This window comes from Naumovozyma dairenensis, chromosome 1 (genome assembly GCF_000227115.2).
Source record: "Naumovozyma dairenensis CBS 421 chromosome 1, complete genome".
NCBI lineage: Eukaryota > Fungi > Ascomycota > Saccharomycetes > Saccharomycetales > Saccharomycetaceae > Naumovozyma > Naumovozyma dairenensis.
Genome location: NC_016479.1, coordinates 1,929,135 through 1,946,871, shown reverse-complemented (window position 1 = coordinate 1,946,871; position 17,737 = coordinate 1,929,135). Strand labels below are relative to the sequence as shown.

The window sequence follows — 17,737 nt, the reverse complement described above, 5'->3', positions numbered from 1 at the left end:
AATGATTGATTGATCGATTGATTGATTGATTGATTGAAGGAAACCCTTTGTTTTTCATATGAAAGAGCTTCCCTCTTTTGCAAAGAGGGTAACACCGCAAAAAATTTTGATAGTATAAAAAACCGGCAAGGACTATTTGTAGTTTTTAATGTTTAATGTTATTTAGTATACACTCAAGTTACGAATACCCCTCGTTTCAGTATGGAGGGAAAAATACAAGAGTACGTTAGAATGACGCTGAGGATGACCACTCAGGTGAGTAGTCGCTTCCCGTCATTTGAGCCAAGGAAGAAAACAAACGAACAAGCAAACAATATTTGTATAATTAATATGATGAAGAATGGAAAGCAAAAAAAACGCATCATATTCTTGCTACTACGAGAAAATGCTTGATATAAAAAAGATTAACCATTTTTCAGAACCGCTACACTGACTTTAATTATACTTCATTGGATATTGTTTTCTTCCTTTGTTTCCTTCTTCCTTTGGCTCCTCGTATCATTGTGTCTTTCATCCGAGTGTAATTGCGTAATTGAGACTTGCAAGATTCATTCTTCTCAGTAGGGAACATGAAAGCGTTATTACGAATCATACATAAAAAATAATAAATAATACAGTATGCCACAATGGTCGGTCTTCTGACTGTATACGTATAACTTCAACGACCACACATTCTGAGACTCCGTTTTCTATAATCTATTATTCCAGTCACCTGACCCCCGCCGATAGTCACGTGGCCGGAGGTTCATTTGTCGCATCACCGGGTAACGCTTCCCGTCTAAGCTTCCGTGCGCGGCCAACAACCGCTGTGTGCGTCATGTTTACAGTTGATTGAAATATGATTGTTAATGTCTCTCTGTCTTGTTTTGTTTTGTAGTAGTGAAGAATATATGGAATTCAATGAAATTTTGGAAAACTCGAAACATAGCCCTATAGACTATGAGTAACTGGCTAGATTACTACAGAAAATAATCGTTAGTAATCTATAGCTGGATAGATTCTATAGACAACTAAATTCTGTTTCAGCATATTAACTGGGCCTCCACTTTAAACTACGTTAACAGCTTATTTACTTATTCCCACTTAGATAAGAACAATAAGAGGAAATATAAGATATATATACATAGGAGAAATACAAACCTTTCTCCCCTACAATCCTTAACTTAGCTCCATTGGCCAATTGAACAGCTACATTATCACCGTTATTAGGTTTAAGATAACAGATAGGATTTTATACCAACAACAGTAAAATTGACAGAAAGGAAGGAAAGGAAAGGAAAGGAAAGGAAAGGAAAGGAAAATAATCGCTCTTTGACTAAGTGTCCCTATATTACCCAAAATGATGCGTGGATTCAAACAAAAACTTATAAAGAAAACTACTGGTTCTTCATCATCTTCTACTAGTAAGAAAAAGGATAAGGAAAAGAATCATTCATCTTCAACGACAAATCCAACAACACCATCAAGTTCGAACGCTTCAATATCTTCCTCATCTTCTGCTTCTTCCATTACATCAGGTAACAATACTAATATCAGTAATAACACTACTGGTACCACCTCTTCGTCTGCTGCAAATGCAAGAAAATTAACTTCGAACTCCACATCATCAACCTCTTCCACTTCAAACACCCATCATAATAAACCTAATAAAAGCAAACCAACATCAACTAAGCACTATTCTTCCTCCTCAGGTTCAGGATCAGGATCGACAACCTCCTCATCTTCAAATTCATCAAACAAGGCAAAACAACAAGATCCTCACAAACCAAGATCATCATCAAATACTACAACCACCACCAAGAAGAAACAAGTATCATCATCTCAACCTGTTTCAGTATCATCATCATCATCATCATTATCATCCACAAATAACATTGGACAATCAACAAAGTCTACAGGAAAGGCAGAAGAACTCCACCAATCTCAACCACCTATAGTCACCGTAACTACTTCCGATGATAAACAACAGAATGAACTTGAACCTCACTTTCAACAACAACAACAACAACCATTGAATATACATATTGATACCAACAACAACAACACTAGCACATATACAAACACAATTAACAATAACAAACCTCATCCATCTTTTCTTGGAGCTGCTACTTCTCCTCCTTCATCTCCATTCTTATCAAAGGATAATCAGATGCAACAACAACAACAACAACAAGATCTATCAAATAACAACACAGTATCTTCTCCAGGTATAGATATCCCAAGATCATCTCATTCATTCGAAAAATTACCCACTCCAACAAAATTAAACGCTGATTCAGATCTAGAATTGATTAAAACTCCACAACGTCATTCATCTTCAAGATTTGAACCATCAAGATACACACAACTAACAAAATTACCAAATTTTGATGAAGTTTCCCCCGAGGAAAGAATCTCATTATTCATTGCAAAAGTTAACCAATGTAACACCATGTTCGATTTCAACGATCCAAGTTTTGACATCCAAGGTAAAGAAATTAAAAGAATAACATTACAAGAATTAATAGAATTCATAGTAACAAACAGATTTCAATACACAAACGAAATGTATTCTCATGTAGTAAACATGTTTAAAATTAACCTCTTTAGACCAATCCCACCACCAGTAAACCCCGTTGGTGATATATATGACCCCGACGAGGATGAACCAGTTAACGAATTAGCATGGCCTCACATGCAATTAATTTATGAATTCTTCTTAAGATTCGTTGAGAGCCCTGATTTCAATCATCAAATTGCAAAACAATACATTGATCAAAATTTCATCTTGAAACTTTTGGAATTGTTTGATAGTGAAGACATTAGAGAAAGAGATTGTTTAAAAACAACATTACATAGAATTTATGGGAAATTCTTAAGTTTAAGAAGTTTCATTCGTCGTTCCATCAATAATATCTTCTTACAATTCACTTACGAAACCGAGAGATTTAATGGGATCGCTGAATTATTGGAAATATTAGGTTCAATCATTAATGGATTTGCCCTACCATTGAAAGAAGAACATAAAGTTTTCCTTGTAAGAATTTTAATACCATTACATAAAGTTCGTTGTCTTTCATTATATCATCCACAATTGGCTTATTGTATAGTTCAATTTTTGGAAAAGGAACCATTATTAACTGAAGAAGTTGTAATGGGATTATTACGTTATTGGCCTAAGGTGAATTCAACAAAGGAAATTATGTTTTTGAATGAAATTGAAGATATTTTCGAAGTTATTGAACCATTAGAATTTATTAAAGTGGAAGTGCCATTATTTGTACAATTGGCTAAATGTATTTCATCATCACATTTCCAAGTCGCTGAAAAAGTTTTAAGTTATTGGAATAATGAATATTTTTTGAATCTTTGTATAGAAAATGCTGAAGTCATATTACCAATAATTTTCCCATCATTATATGAATTAACTTCACAATTGGAATTAGAAACGAATAATAATTCATTATTAGACCCTACAAACAACAACAACAACAACGGCACCACCAATAATAACAATAACGACATGTTGAATCAAGATGAAAATGGTGGAATCAATTCTAATAACACGAATCTATGTGATCCTTACATGTTAGTGGAACAAGCAATCAATTCAGGTTCATGGAATAGAGCCATTCATGCAATGGCATTCAAGGCATTGAAAATCTTCTTAGAGACTAACCCTGTCCTTTATGAAAATTGTAATGCATTATATTTATCTAGTATTAAAGAAACTGCAAATAGGAAAATTCAAAGAGAACAAAATTGGAAGAAATTGGAAGAATATGTTAAAAACTTGAAAATAACTGAATCAGAACAATTGCAACAAAAACAGCAAGAGCAAGATCAAGAGCATAATATTGTTAATGATGATGATGATACTCAAATGAATATAGATAGAAATAATAATGACGATAGTATGACAGACGATAATAATGCCTTATTGACCGAGACAGAATTTCATGGTTCAGAAAGAACTATACCGGAATTAGACAACGAAAATGAGAACGAAAACGGAAACGAAAACGAAAATGGAGGTTCCCCAGAACAAGATAGTCATATGAAAATATAATCAAAACAAAAGAAAACATCTAAAAAAAAGATACAACTATAACCGTAATAGAGCAACAACAACGAAAAAAAAATGAAACAACAAAAAAATTACATATATAATAATAAATATTTGCATTGTTTGATATATATTGCAAGTGAAGTGATATATTTTTATATGTATATCCCTCTACGATAACATAATATGATAATGACTTTGGAAGCAAACTTAACTGTTTCGAACCTATTGTGTATGTAAATATATGGTTGCCAAGACTTTACTTGTGTATATTTAGTCGTTCATACCTTTTAGTATGGCATTAAGTTTTGTTGATTCATTGAAAGAAAAAATACGTTACTCATTATTTATAAAGTTTAAGATATATAAAAGAAAAATAGTCCTTTCTTGATCCTAGTTAACAAAAGATATAAATTCATCAAACATAATTAGAATTACGATTCTTGAAGAAAAGTTCGATAATTATTGCTTGTATACAACTAATCCCAGCCATAAGAGACATATCTAACAGAGATAACCATCTTAATCTAGATTTTGTAGATTCCACTGTATACATATTTCTCCATTCTCTTGCCCTTAAATATTTCAACATTTTACTAATTTTATCAATATTTCTATCGATTTCTTCAATAGAATTATTGGCCATCATATCTTCTTCATTAGTCTCAGCTTTGAGAACATTATTTTCCAATTCTAGAGTGAACTCGACTTTCTTTTCAATACCGTCAAACCCATTATCAAAGCAAAATTCATAAGGACCCAAACCAAACGATTTCAATAAGAAATCTGAATATTTCTTCCTTTTCTCATCAACCAATTGCTCACCATCGGGACTAGTAATTTGGAAATTTATTTCAAAATCGCCACCTGTAAGTACTTGATAACTCACAACAAGAACATCATCATCCTTTTGCATATCATAATACAAACATTCTTTACCACGTGCTGGAATAGTAACAGCCATAGGGGTATAGATGGAACTTACTACTGGATGTATTAACATCATAAGAACAGTAATAATCGTCAAACCATACATTTTATTCTCAATGGTTATATTCACTGGACCTTATGAGTCTTGCTTGTCCTTCTTTTGCCTGTTGTTTCTTGAAAGAAAATGTGTCTTTAAATAAAGGACAGCTATATAACTTAATGTAGCCGCCAGTATTTATTATTTTTCAAGATCTCGTTTAGTTTAGATTATGTAACCGCCCATCAAAATATATTCCAAATTAAAGTGAAATAAGTTTGAAGCTCTGTGAAGAAACATGAACATGGTAAAGAAGAGTGTGGCTTGTCAATAAAAAAACGTTGTTTTTTCTTTAGTGGGTTGGTATGTTGCAGATTACAAAGTTAGGTAAAAATAGAATAAAGAAGAAGTTATCAATTTACCTTCATTTTGGAACTTATACCTACCAGACTACACAGCAGCGAGCAACCACAAGCAAGAAAGATGATCAACTCTCCAGAGATGGCATAAATAGTCTTGTATCCCAAGTAAGCAAATCTCTTAAGGAAAAAAATACGTTACCAATAGATGATATCCTCACGACAGTGAAGACATTCTCTCTCATTAAGGATATCCGAACTGAGGCAAGAAGGCAAAAGGAGATAACGAAGAAGACAAATCTTGGTCAAGGAAAGACCCAGGGTCGTGATGTTTTTATCACATTGGACACTGTAAATACAAAACAAAAGTCGATAACTCTTGATGAATCTCAACCGACTCATCATCCACCTCAATTAGCGTATGGGCTTGAAAGGACATTATTTCAACCAATGACATTACATCTCCTTCGAGATCCTCGAAGTAAAGTATATAATTTTGAAGAAGAGGTAGAAACCATACAACCTGATATGTTAAAACGACGGACCCTTGAACAGGATTCATTGTTCATCACACCACATAGAGATCAAGCATTATTAACAATGGCAACGAAGTTCAACAAGAAATATATGTCATCAACTAGTTCAATGACATCTGTTTTATCTCATTTGCATTTCTTATTATCAAATTTCCGAAAGTTAAATATTGTTGATTCCTCGATTTCAAAACATTTTCCACAAAAGGATTGTAATTTTACTAGGGGAGCACAATTTCCTGCCTCAATCATATTAAGGAAGATGTCAGATACAGTTTATTCCATTGATTCAGATAGAAGTTTAGATCGAGAAATTATTTTATCAATTTTAGGTCATTCTTTGGAAGAATTCTTAACTCTGCAGAAAGATAAAGATTTGCCGGAAAGTTATCATTATTCCAAAATTGATGATTTTATCTTGAGATCACAATTAGATGCATACAATGATAAATTACCAGGGACAGGTGTATTTGATCTGAAAACGAGAGCCGTTACAGCAATTAGACACGATTTATCATATGTGGAGAATAATAATAATTTTACAGGTTATGATATAAATAAAATATATGGAGTTTATGAATCATTAGAGCGTGAATTTTTCGAGTTAATTAGAAGCACTTTATTAAAGTATTCTCTTCAGGCACGTATTGGAAAAATGGATGGGATCTTTGTTGCGTATCATAACATTTCCAAAATATTTGGATTCCAATATTTACCGTTGGAGGAAATGGATTATTTAATACATTCGAGTTGCACTGGAAATTTCAGGAATAAAATCAAATCACGAGAAAAAGTTATGAAGGGTATTTATGGACATTCAGAATTCATTGTGAAACATCAGCGACAGGATCGTGAAATAGCAACGGAAGTTGCAGAAAAAGAATTTAAAATGTCTATTGTATTATTCAAGAATATTTTGAATCATATACAGAAAACTCTCAAAAAAAGGAATTTAAATTGGCAAAAATGTAAAATTATGTTGAAGACAGAATCAAAGAGGAAAAGGATATATAATAATCTGGAATTAAATGTACCGATACTCACGGTAGTTGCTTTGCCACTTTCGGATGATTACGTAGATATACCGTTATCAACGAAATCTTCAGAGGAATCATTGGAGCAAATTTCAAAAATTCGAGAGAAAAATCTGAAGTTATTAGAAGAGAAATCTCAATCTTTGATTGGATTTGAAGCCCAAGTATCTCATTTGATTCAACATCATCCGTTAACTTTAACAATACCGTCGTTTGCTAAAGTGGGGAATAAAATATTGTCTGCAGAGTCTTGTAACTTTATTTCCAAGAAGATTAATAAAGATTATTATGGGAACCTACCTAGTTGGAAGACTCCGAATTTTTTCCATCCACTAGACGTTTCTACTTGGAAATGTAACATCAATATTAGTGACATTACAAACTCAGAAAAGTTGAAACAATTCTATATATCGTGTCTCAATGAGAAATTAAGTTCATTGGAACAACAGTCTAATCTAGATGATACTATGTTAGTTGATCAAAGTACTGAAGTATCAGAAAGGATAGAGAAATTTATGAATAAAGGGAAGAACATTGAAAAAGTGAACGATGATCATTGTGCTAATGATAGATCAAAGAAGGCAAGCAAAGTTAGTGGTAAGAATAGATTGCCTTCTCATTATCAAAAAATATTACGTGCCTACGGTTTGAAAGGTTCTGAACGAACGAAGATCAATACAGGCAGTTGAACTTTGATTTAGGATGGTGGAGGAGGCGCGTACTAGATATTTGGAGTCATGATCTATTAAATAAAGTATATACATGTAAATATGCCGAAATAAGAAACCGTTATAGACCAGAAGTTAACTTTAATATCTTCACATACACAACATGAGCTAAGCGCTCTAAAACCGGAGTAAATTGGTCGGCATTAGTGTCAGACATGACGGCATGACGATTATCCTTGGATTTATTGTTGTTTGATATAATCGTTCCTTGCTTTAGATTTGAAACCGCAACCATTTAGCCCAGAATCCAAGCATGCAGTACGAGATAAAATTTATTATATTATAATTTGAGCACCCTAAGTAAACAGGTAATTTATTGGATATTCGATATGATATTAATCCAAGTCATACATTTGTTGGAATCCTTTTATAAAAATCTCTGTATTCGAGAAATCCTGCTCTAGGACTGAATGCATATTTCGACAGAAAAACAAGAAAAGTAGCTTCTATGGCCAAGTTGGTAAGGCGCCACACTAGTAATGTGGAGATCATCGGTTCAAATCCGATTGGAAGCAGTAACATTATTAATTTTTTTTAATTCATCATAATAATAAAATAAAAGCGGCACTCATCAGAAAAGGAAAAACTGACTGACCAGAGTTGAATTAAATTTATTGTTTGTTTTTCATTGCACACAGAACTCCGCACTGGAAAAAAAACATCCCCACACCCCACCATAAAGCATCGGACCATTTTTGTCTTTTTTCTAATTCCGTCTCTCGAGCTCGAGGAGGAACAGATCCAAAACAAACAACAAAATTCAAATATAAATATAAACATGCGTAGATATAAATAACTCAACGTAAAGACGTATTTTGAAAGAAAATAATAGTCTTGCTAGAAAAGAGAGATCCATCGGGCGACAGAGAATCTTTCTCCATAATATACTATTATTAGTACATTCAAAAGCATAAAGCTATGTTGTTAAATTCCTATTTCTTTACCACGTCATTAACTTTGTTAGCAACGAGTTTAAACTCCGTTTTTGCTGCTGACAGTGATGATTCTAGCAGTAACTCGACCCTAGCACCTATTGAGATCAAAGGTAATGCATTTTTCAATTCAGAATCAGGTGATAGATTTTACATTCGTGGTGTGGATTATCAACCAGGTGGGTCATCAAACTTGACAGATCCATTAGCCGATGTGGACATTTGTAAAAGAGATGTCCCTGTCTTTAAAGATTTAGGTATTAACACCATTAGAGTTTATACTGTGGATAATTCTTTGGATCATGAAGAATGTATGCAATTGTTAGCTGATGCGGGTATTTATTTGATCTTGGATGTTAATACTCCTGATAGTTCCATTTCAAGATATAACCCTGCTTGTTCTTACAATGCTGATTATTTACAAAACGTTTTCGCTACTATTGATGTCTTTGCTAAATATGATAATGTTCTAGGGTTCTTTGCTGGTAATGAGGTTATTAACAGTAAAAATACGACTAATACCGCTACTTATGTTAAGGCGGTTGTTAGAGATATGAAGAAATATATTAAAGCAAGAGATTACAGAAAGATTCCTATTGGTTATTCTGCTGCTGATATTGTTGAAAATAGACAATTGGCTGCTGAATATTTCAATTGTGGTTCTGATGACGATTCTAGAATCGATATGTTTGGTGTTAATGATTATTCTTGGTGTGGACAGTCATCTTTTGTTACTTCAGGTTATAACACAAAGATGCAATTATACAAAGGTTATTCTATTCCAATTTTCTTAAGTGAATTTGGTTGTAATGAAGTTGTCAGTTCAAGACCATTTACTGAAATTGAAGCTATCTATTCTACACAAATGTCTTCAGTTTTCTCAGGTGGGTTAGTTTACGAATATTCTAACGAAACAAACAATTATGGGTTGGTTCAAATTAATGGGGACACGGTTACCAAATTAGATGATTTTGTCAACTTGAAGAATGAATATAGTAAAGTATCAAATCCAACTGGTGATGGTGGATATTCTACTTCTAATAATTATTCTACTTGTCCGGATTTCGAAAAGGGTGTTTGGGAAGCAAATGCTACATTACCAGCCATGCCAAGTGCAGCTTCAGCATATTTCTCGACAGGTGCTGGTGAACCAATGGGTACTATTCTTTCCACTCAAAATAATTGTTATGATGATGATGACGACGACGATGATGATGATTACGAAGATGATGAAGATTCATCCTCATCTTCCGCTGTTTCATCTTCAATTTCTTCGTCATCAACTGAAGAAGAAGAAAGCTCTTCAATGTCAAGTACAGCTAACTTTACTTCATCAGTCACTAATACTGCTCAAGTGAGAGTTACGTCTAGATCTAGTTCAGTTATAAGTTCAACTTCAGCTTCAACTTCAAGCTCGAGTAGTTCATCGAGCTCATCCAGAGGATCAGGCTCTATCGTTGAAGTACCAATGATTTTCCAAGTCATTGCGGAACTATGGAATTATATCCTTTGAGTTAGAAAAATCAATGATCTATAAGTAACCTAGTTTTGTTTTGTTTTGTTTTTATAAGAACATTTATAATAAAAATGGAGTATAGAAGAAAGGAAATAGTACCATTAGTATAATTACGTAAGAATCTTATTTTATTTATTTTGATGAAGAAGTTGCCTCCAGTCTATAGAATTTTTTTATATAAGATTATTCAATTGCATATGTCTTTTAATTCTCTTATATGAATCATTATTTTCAGAAGAAAGAGATGCAGAACGTGATTCCGTTTTGTCACTTCCTGATACAGTCATAAGCTGCTGCTTGTTGTTACAATTCGTATTTGTTACAGCGTCCATAGTAGTAGCTGTCGTTATTGTTGTGGAACTGCTATCATTTGGAATAGATGAACCTTTTTTGTTAGTTATATGAGTAGCACATACAGGAGGTTGAACAACAACAGCAGTAGCACTATTATTATTGGTAAAAATGGGGCTAGAATTAGAACTTTGCAATATGTATTTATTTGGTTTTATGGAGGTGTTATTTTCGGATCTCGTGCTATACATTAGATCTTCAGCAGAGTGTCTTTTTAGAGGCAATGAACTGTCACTATTACGTAGAGCAGGTTCAAAGCTATCATGATATACGGGTTGTGGGTTTAATGGAATGTTTGTCGTGGAAGGCTGATAAGAAATTGTATGGTTTCTAATCATCATTGGTACTACAGTTGAAGGTGATGAAGGGAGTGATTTTACAGTTGAAGGCTGACATTTTGCCATGGCGACTGGGACCATTATTGTGTTGAGAGGATTAGTTGTAAAATATTGAACTGAGTTCCTACTCATATCATGAGGGTTCAATTGGGAAGAAGAAGGCGTCACAGTTGAATTCGGAAGACCTTGATGTAACATCACTGAATGTTGTGTTGGTGGATGTGGAGGTGATGATGTAGAAGCTGTTGTAATGTTGGCGTTTACTAATAATTGTTTTAACTGTAGATTTTCATTTATAACATTCAAAAGTTCAATTTTATTGTCGTTTGATTGTTTCTCTAGAAGACTATATTTTTGTTCCCAAGAGTCTACCAACATTTGTAAGCTTTCAACAGATTTCTCTAGTACTTGAATTTTATTTGCATTTCTTTCTCTATATGCCCTTTGAGCATCTCTATTCTGTTTCCTCCTCTTAGCACTGGATTCTCTTTTATGTTCTCCACTGCTTTCAGAATGATTTGCTAGATTACTTACTCTGGTATCAGTGGAAGAGTCAGTATCACTTGAATCATGATTGTTAGCAGCTTGTTTCGACTCCCTATCATAATTGATAATGACATCTTGCTTGGATGATTGTGGCACGAGTGTATTCATTTTATTTTGTCTATGTATAATATTTAATATGGTATAAGGGTTAAGGTGAGCAGCAGGAGATTGAACAAAAGTTAGTTTCCATTCATGCTTTGTAAAAGAGATAAAGTGATATTATAAATCTTTTAAGGAGTCTAGATTTGTATGACAGATTTCCAAGTATATATACTTTCGATATGATCAAGTTGTTGTGAAGATAAAAGCGAAAAAGCCTTTTAAAGTTGAGCCGTTATGATTACGCATGCATAGGTTGAGGAATGTATTCATTCATACGTACTATATACTGCAGTCCACATAGATAGGAAAGTTTTTCACACCTTATGAGACGATCTATTGAAGGAACTATATTTTAGGTACATAGAGGTGTCAAATTTTTTCTCGAAGAAAGCATAATAGGATTTGGAATATTGCTCACTAATCAAATCCCTTTGCTCAGAGATTACCCAGGACCCGCGGAAACATGGGAAGACAATTGTGAAAAACTGTGCATATGCACTCCCCCGAATTCCTCGAGGGCTGCCACAGATCCGGTAGATCCGGACACAGAGGACCACGCAGTACTCTATTTGGAAGTTATTTTTTAGTAAGCAACCTTTTTCGGTCGGATGCGTTTTTCCTTTATTTCTCGCTTTTAGCGGAACATCATAATATACTTTATCCTAGTGGAGTTTATTGAATTCCAATAAAGTTCCCACTACAACAAAATAAGCCCATGTTGCAAGCTCGGTAACAACGTTGATCATCTGCTAATCCATAAGCAAGTCTCCCGACATCCGGCAAATTAAGATGAATAGAAGGAAATGAAGTAGATTTGTTTTGCACACCATAACTGGGCTACATAAAGTCCGTTACAATGCGTTAACTGTAGACAAAAAACTACATATTCATCCTTAATTATTTGTGGCGCCTTTTTTTGCACGCCAAAATCTACTTTGCAATGACTGAATTAATAGGTAGTTACTTTTTCATATACTCTTTTCAATGTATGAATGTATTCTCTCTAAAAAACTTAACCAGGATGAGATAAGTGCCGAAGTCCAGATTATTTTTTTATGAGAGTTGAAACAGCATATATATTTACCTATATATAAACAAAGTGTTCCGTCATCAGATACATCCAGATTATTATGTAAATACCCTTCTCCATGTTTCTACGCGTCTTCAATATAAGAAGAAAATGAAGTACATATAACGCCAATGAATTTTCTCACATCATGACTTACACAAACATTCTTTCTCTTGTTTCTTTTATTGTTGTTCTTTTGAAATGCAGACAATATATGTAAGGCGTAGGAAGTCGAAAAAATGGGCGAAGTACATACCTAATACAAGCTTACGTAACAATCACGTTGGCAGCACCCTTTTTTCTCCTCTATGATATTTTCGTTAGGTGCCCAGTGACGTTTTGTTTACCGTCTGTCGCATATCTTGTCTTATAGCCGAAATTGGTGAAATGACTAAAAATTTCACGTACCCATACAACTCTATTAGTCTGGGCGGATATTTTGAGATGTAACAAACAGTAAGTAGTGAGAATTCCTGTTGTACATAGTTAAGGGGGTTCCCCTTCACCCTCCAACTAGTTCTCGTCCGAAACTTATTTTTCCTGGTTTTCTCTTTTTGTAAACAGCGATGTATCCGAATTTGATCACGTAAGGAAACAATTGAAATATACCGTGAGAAAGTTTTGACATAATAAAAGCCTTTGATAGTTAAACCCGTTATATGGAAATTTGTACGTATATAGTTAACATGATAATCACAACTATAGTACTCTACCTATGTGGTGTACATGTACATACTAATCACACAAAGCCTAAAGTTCATTATGCAGGATAAGATGATTTACACATTAAGAATCATAATGAAAAGAAATGTGCTATAATCGAATAGTCAATGAATAGCTACGAATTTCAAATAAGAAGTTGGATTTTTTTTGCGATACAGTAGCAAATTTTACAGTATTATTTTGTATTATATACGGTATAATAGAAAAACAATAAGTGCATGGTAAAATATCCATGTTTAAGATCAACATAGAAAAGCTGTTGTTTTCCTTATATTCATTACAAGATTTTTTTCTTTCCTACTTTTCTTTGTCTCCTTCCTCTTGTCCTTTACCTTCTTTATTCTTATTTTCAGTCTCATTTTCATGTTCATTTTCATGTTCATTTTCATGTTCATTTTCATCTAAATTAATATCATCAGGTACTTGCTCCCTTGATGCTCTCATCTTTGATTCTTCTTCCTCCTTTTTAATTAATTCTTCTTGTTCCTTTAAGACATTCAACTTAAACTCATTATCATCCGTACTTATTTCTGGCTCCTTCTCAACGACTCCTCCCTCTGTCGAATCAGCTGGTGGTGCTGTTGCAACCTCAGGTTCTATAACAGGAGTAACTGGCACATTAGTATCAAGTTTTTTCCTCTTTTCAGTAGGTTTAACTTCAGCTTCTTTCTTTTCTGTTTCAAAGTCTTCTTCAGCTTCTCTCTTTTCTTTTCCCTTTTCTGTCTCCGCATCAGGAATAGATTTGGATTCTGTGACATCCAATTTCGTAATGTTATAAACTGGATCTGGGATAGTACAAAGAACTTGAAGAATACCGTCATAATATAAATCTAATAATTTCTCATAATTAGACATTTCTCCCTTAGAATTCTTGTCTGATGTAATAATGGATTGTGCTTCTTTAGTTTCTTCGACTTTCTCAATACCCCCAAAGGTGAAAGTGGAACTTAAAACCATTAAAACAGATGGAACTTTTTGATTCAATCTTAATTCTAACCAAACTTTCAAATTATCAATCAAATCATTTCTTTCCACACCGTATGCTTTCATACCACGTGAAACACATGCATTATATAATTCCTCGTAAGATAAAGTCTCCACATTCTCATAATCTATAATTTTATCATCTTCCATGATTTTTTTCAATTCATAACGTATTCTATAGCGTAAGAGATTATCATTACCAAATGGTCTTAAAGACATAAATTTAGACATGGCAACTAATTGAGGCCTTGATAAATTATCCAATATCAAATCATTCTTAAACAATTTGGCAATATTAATAATTTCAACATGAGAAAACTTAATTGAATGATCATTCGCATCTATTTGTTTAAAAGCGTATAATTTCTTGAAAAAATTCAAGAAATTTTTCCTTTTCTCACTATTCTCAATGGTCCTGTAATTAATTAATGATAACTCCTCTAAAGTCTCATGCAAAAAACTAGAAGTCTTCTCTCTAATCTCGATCAACTTATTCCTCTTCTTTTGCTTATCCGTACCGGATTCATAAGTAGAAGGTAACAAATTAGGAAACAATTTCAAAGCCACTGGTAATAACAATTCAGCGAATGGGATAATTACGAATGCAGAAAATGGAACTAATCTGAAAACATCACTAATTGTTCTTTTCAATTGATTACTTTCACGTCTTGATAATTCATACCCTTGAACAAATTTAATTAATAATTTTGTAGATATCTTAATCTCATAGCCTAGCAATTTCGTACCATTGACGTAATGTTTTACTTCATGTTTAATTCTAGTCATTAAGGGCTCCTTTTTTTCCTTCTTTATAACGGTAGCCTTTGGTTCTTTCACATTACTACTACTACTGTCGTTACTACCTTTCGTACTTGTACTATTGTTGTTGTTGGTAGATGATACTTTCGCTGATGTGGATTTCTTTAAAATGGAATCATTGAATCTTATAGGTTCAGAATGGAAAAATTTCACATTATAGTTTTGAACATTGGAATGAAAAATCTGAGGATTTAGTAATAATGGTGGTGTCTTCGTAATGATCGATGCATTACGCAGAAGAAGTACGCTATATTGACGAATGGTGAAGGAGGATTTTGACACCTTAGCAGATTGTGCTATTAATGTCATCCTTTTGGATGATCAAAGAAGCTTTCTGAATGTTTGGGGGTCTCGTGCCAACTGTCGAGAGATAATTAGAGGAAATAGCGTGCAGTAGCGAATATTTCTAATAGTATCCCCAAAATGGATTGATTATAATGTTCACTGTGAAGATATTCCTGAGGTGGCCAAGCTACAATGATTAATTTTGTGGTTAGATATCGTCCTGTAACTGCCATTGAATTAAATTAGTTGAAACACTCATGTACAGATTCTGCATTCCAATCTATAATGCGCATCGATTCGTTATATCCTGAAAAATTTCCCGTGACGTTTCGCATGCCCGAAAGAGTATTGAATAAGTATATGGAGTAGTCATCCTGAATCAAGAGCATTAGTTATAGGGACGACAATGGCTCATTGCAGGATTTGTACCAATTAATTGGTTCTTATTATATGTCTAGGAGCTTCTTGAATTAATCTTTGAGAGAAATATATAGTATCATAAAAAGAGGTGATATCTTTTCTCAACAAAAACTGTCTTACGCCACCAGGAAGGGATGTTCATTCATTCCCTTAATATACAATTATTTCATGTGATCTATTTAAGGCCGGTGGATAGATAAGAAAATAAGAGTGTCTAGCTTGAAAGAATAATAATATCTAATGTTACCTAATTTATATAAAGTTTTGCGATTTTACTCCCCTGTCATACTAGGCAGTGCTTAAGATAGAATATATTTTGGATTGTTCGCAAAGAACAAATGCAACCAATACGAGTTTGTTTCGTTTGATTAAGAGATGCATTGTTCTAATAGCTAATATAAAGGGAAATAGATATCTTCGGATCGTATATATGCGAAATCTAGGCTTCCCTACAATATATAGTCTGTGAATTTTGGTACCTATAGCTTACGAAGTAGAAAAGGAAGGCGTATAATTTTTTTAGGTAACATGGAGATACTCTATTTCCACTTGAAAGTTTCCACCTATAAGAAACTAGATTGTTTTTCCTCTTGTGCTTTAAATTTTCTACTTTCCGGATATATTCTAAATCCATTAGGATGAGATCTTCCACCAAACCAATTAAACTTCCAACTCAACTCATGTGCGAATAACTCACCAAAACCCAACATTAACCCATTCACGAATGGCAAAACCAAATTGATCGAACAAGACCCAGCAAATGAAATTAATTTCATAAATTTCGGATTCAAGTTAATATTAAGGATTGCATTAATTGTTTCATTATTACTACTATTATTTTTCTCCTCGTCATCACTAACACTACGATCAGCATCAGCATCATATTCTTCATTATCTGAATTTATCATTTCTGTGTGTTTAGGTATGATAAAATCTGTTTGTGCTTCGTGATATTCTTGGTCATCGAAGGATGTATCCGCTGTGTATAATGAATCATTTACGTCTAATAAATCACTTGTCATATCGTATATTGCAGGGAAAGGTATTGTTCTAAATTTCAGCGAATAGTGTCAGCGTTAGCAAAGTTGTCTTGATTCTTCAGTTACTTCTTAAATGGCCCTGTATGATACGTACGAGTTGTATTTCACTAATTTATGCAAAAGCTTCTGTTTTTCCTTTAAGAAGCGTTATGAAATTTTCCTTTAGATTAAATCGTCTACATTATTCCGTTGAAATATGTCCCAAATTGAACAATGACAATGATAAGCTAACTGGAATATGAGTACGTACTCTTTGATTATTCTTTGAATTGTTTGTTCAACTATATACAACATTTAGTTAGCAATTTTTTGTTTATTAAATATTAGCCCATGATATCTATTTGACTGACCAAAAATCTGTGATTATCAACTGTGATTCTTGCAAGCCAATTTTATATCTTCCAGTAGCCGACCTATAGAGAATAAATAAAGAAAACACAAATTATACAAAATATTAATAATTATAACGAAGAGGAGAAGTTTTAAAATGTAATAGTATTTTTTATTCTATTAAAAATATAATTTTATAAAAATGATTGTAGATATATAAATATCGTATATTCAAAGATTCCCGGAACCAATGAGGTATATTGATATTATACAAAAAAGAATGCTAAAAGGGTATGATGAACTGAATATTTTGTAAAATGGTTTCTATTGTTAATAAAAAGATGATATATCATTCAAAAGATTTTCAGAAAGATATAAAACTTCTTATAACAACAAAGCAGCAGCAGCTAAAGCACCGGCACCCATACCGACAACAGCCTTGGCAGCACCGTTTTCAGTTTGTTGAGAAACAGTAGCTTGGATTTGACCGTCATCAATTTGAGAGATAGCTTGAGCAGAAGAGGAAGCCTTAGCAGAAGTAGAAGCCTTAGCAGAGGTGGTGACAGTAGTCTTGGAGGAAGCAGCGGCAGGAAGAGGAAGCCTTAGCAGAGGAGGA

General features: G+C 33.4%; 7 protein-coding genes and 1 non-coding gene across 8 annotated transcripts; 4 read left to right on the top strand and 4 right to left on the bottom strand.

Annotated features, from left to right (window-relative positions):
- Positions 1-1,339: 1,339 nt before the first annotated feature.
- Positions 1,340-4,048, top strand: RTS1 (protein phosphatase 2A regulatory subunit RTS1; the record flags this gene model as incomplete). Its single annotated transcript, XM_003668192.1, has 1 exon — positions 1,340-4,048. The coding sequence occupies one exon, from the start codon at positions 1,340-1,342 to the stop codon at positions 4,046-4,048; it is 2,709 nt and encodes a 902-aa protein (XP_003668240.1).
- A 415-nt stretch (positions 4,049-4,463) lies between these two features.
- NDAI0A08430 (emp24/gp25L/p24 family protein) lies at positions 4,464-5,081 on the bottom strand (the record flags this gene model as incomplete). The annotated part of the gene is made up of 1 exon (XM_003668191.1): positions 4,464-5,081. The coding sequence occupies one exon, from the start codon at positions 5,079-5,081 to the stop codon at positions 4,464-4,466; it is 618 nt and encodes a 205-aa protein (XP_003668239.1).
- A 296-nt stretch (positions 5,082-5,377) lies between these two features.
- On the top strand, positions 5,378-7,627 carry PET127 (Pet127p; the record flags this gene model as incomplete). Its single annotated transcript, XM_003668190.1, has 1 exon — positions 5,378-7,627. One exon carries the CDS (start codon positions 5,378-5,380, stop codon positions 7,625-7,627), a length of 2,250 nt encoding a protein of 749 aa, XP_003668238.1.
- A 481-nt stretch (positions 7,628-8,108) lies between these two features.
- Positions 8,109-8,181, top strand: NDAI0Atrna17T. The gene has a single exon. It is a non-coding gene; the product is annotated as a tRNA-Thr (tRNA).
- Positions 8,182-8,584: 403 nt separating this feature from the next.
- On the top strand, positions 8,585-10,111 carry GAS5 (1,3-beta-glucanosyltransferase; the record flags this gene model as incomplete). The annotated part of the gene is made up of 1 exon (XM_003668189.1): positions 8,585-10,111. The coding sequence occupies one exon, from the start codon at positions 8,585-8,587 to the stop codon at positions 10,109-10,111; it is 1,527 nt and encodes a 508-aa protein (XP_003668237.1).
- Positions 10,112-10,287: 176 nt separating this feature from the next.
- On the bottom strand, positions 10,288-11,457 carry YAP7 (Yap7p; the record flags this gene model as incomplete). The annotated part of the gene is made up of 1 exon (XM_003668188.1): positions 10,288-11,457. One exon carries the CDS (start codon positions 11,455-11,457, stop codon positions 10,288-10,290), a length of 1,170 nt encoding a protein of 389 aa, XP_003668236.1.
- Positions 11,458-13,540: 2,083 nt separating this feature from the next.
- MDM38 (ribosome-binding protein MDM38) lies at positions 13,541-15,355 on the bottom strand (the record flags this gene model as incomplete). Its single annotated transcript, XM_003668187.1, has 1 exon — positions 13,541-15,355. One exon carries the CDS (start codon positions 15,353-15,355, stop codon positions 13,541-13,543), a length of 1,815 nt encoding a protein of 604 aa, XP_003668235.1.
- Positions 15,356-16,314: 959 nt separating this feature from the next.
- On the bottom strand, positions 16,315-16,773 carry MIM1 (Mim1p; the record flags this gene model as incomplete). Its single annotated transcript, XM_003668186.1, has 1 exon — positions 16,315-16,773. One exon carries the CDS (start codon positions 16,771-16,773, stop codon positions 16,315-16,317), a length of 459 nt encoding a protein of 152 aa, XP_003668234.1.
- Positions 16,774-17,737: the final 964 nt, after the last annotated feature.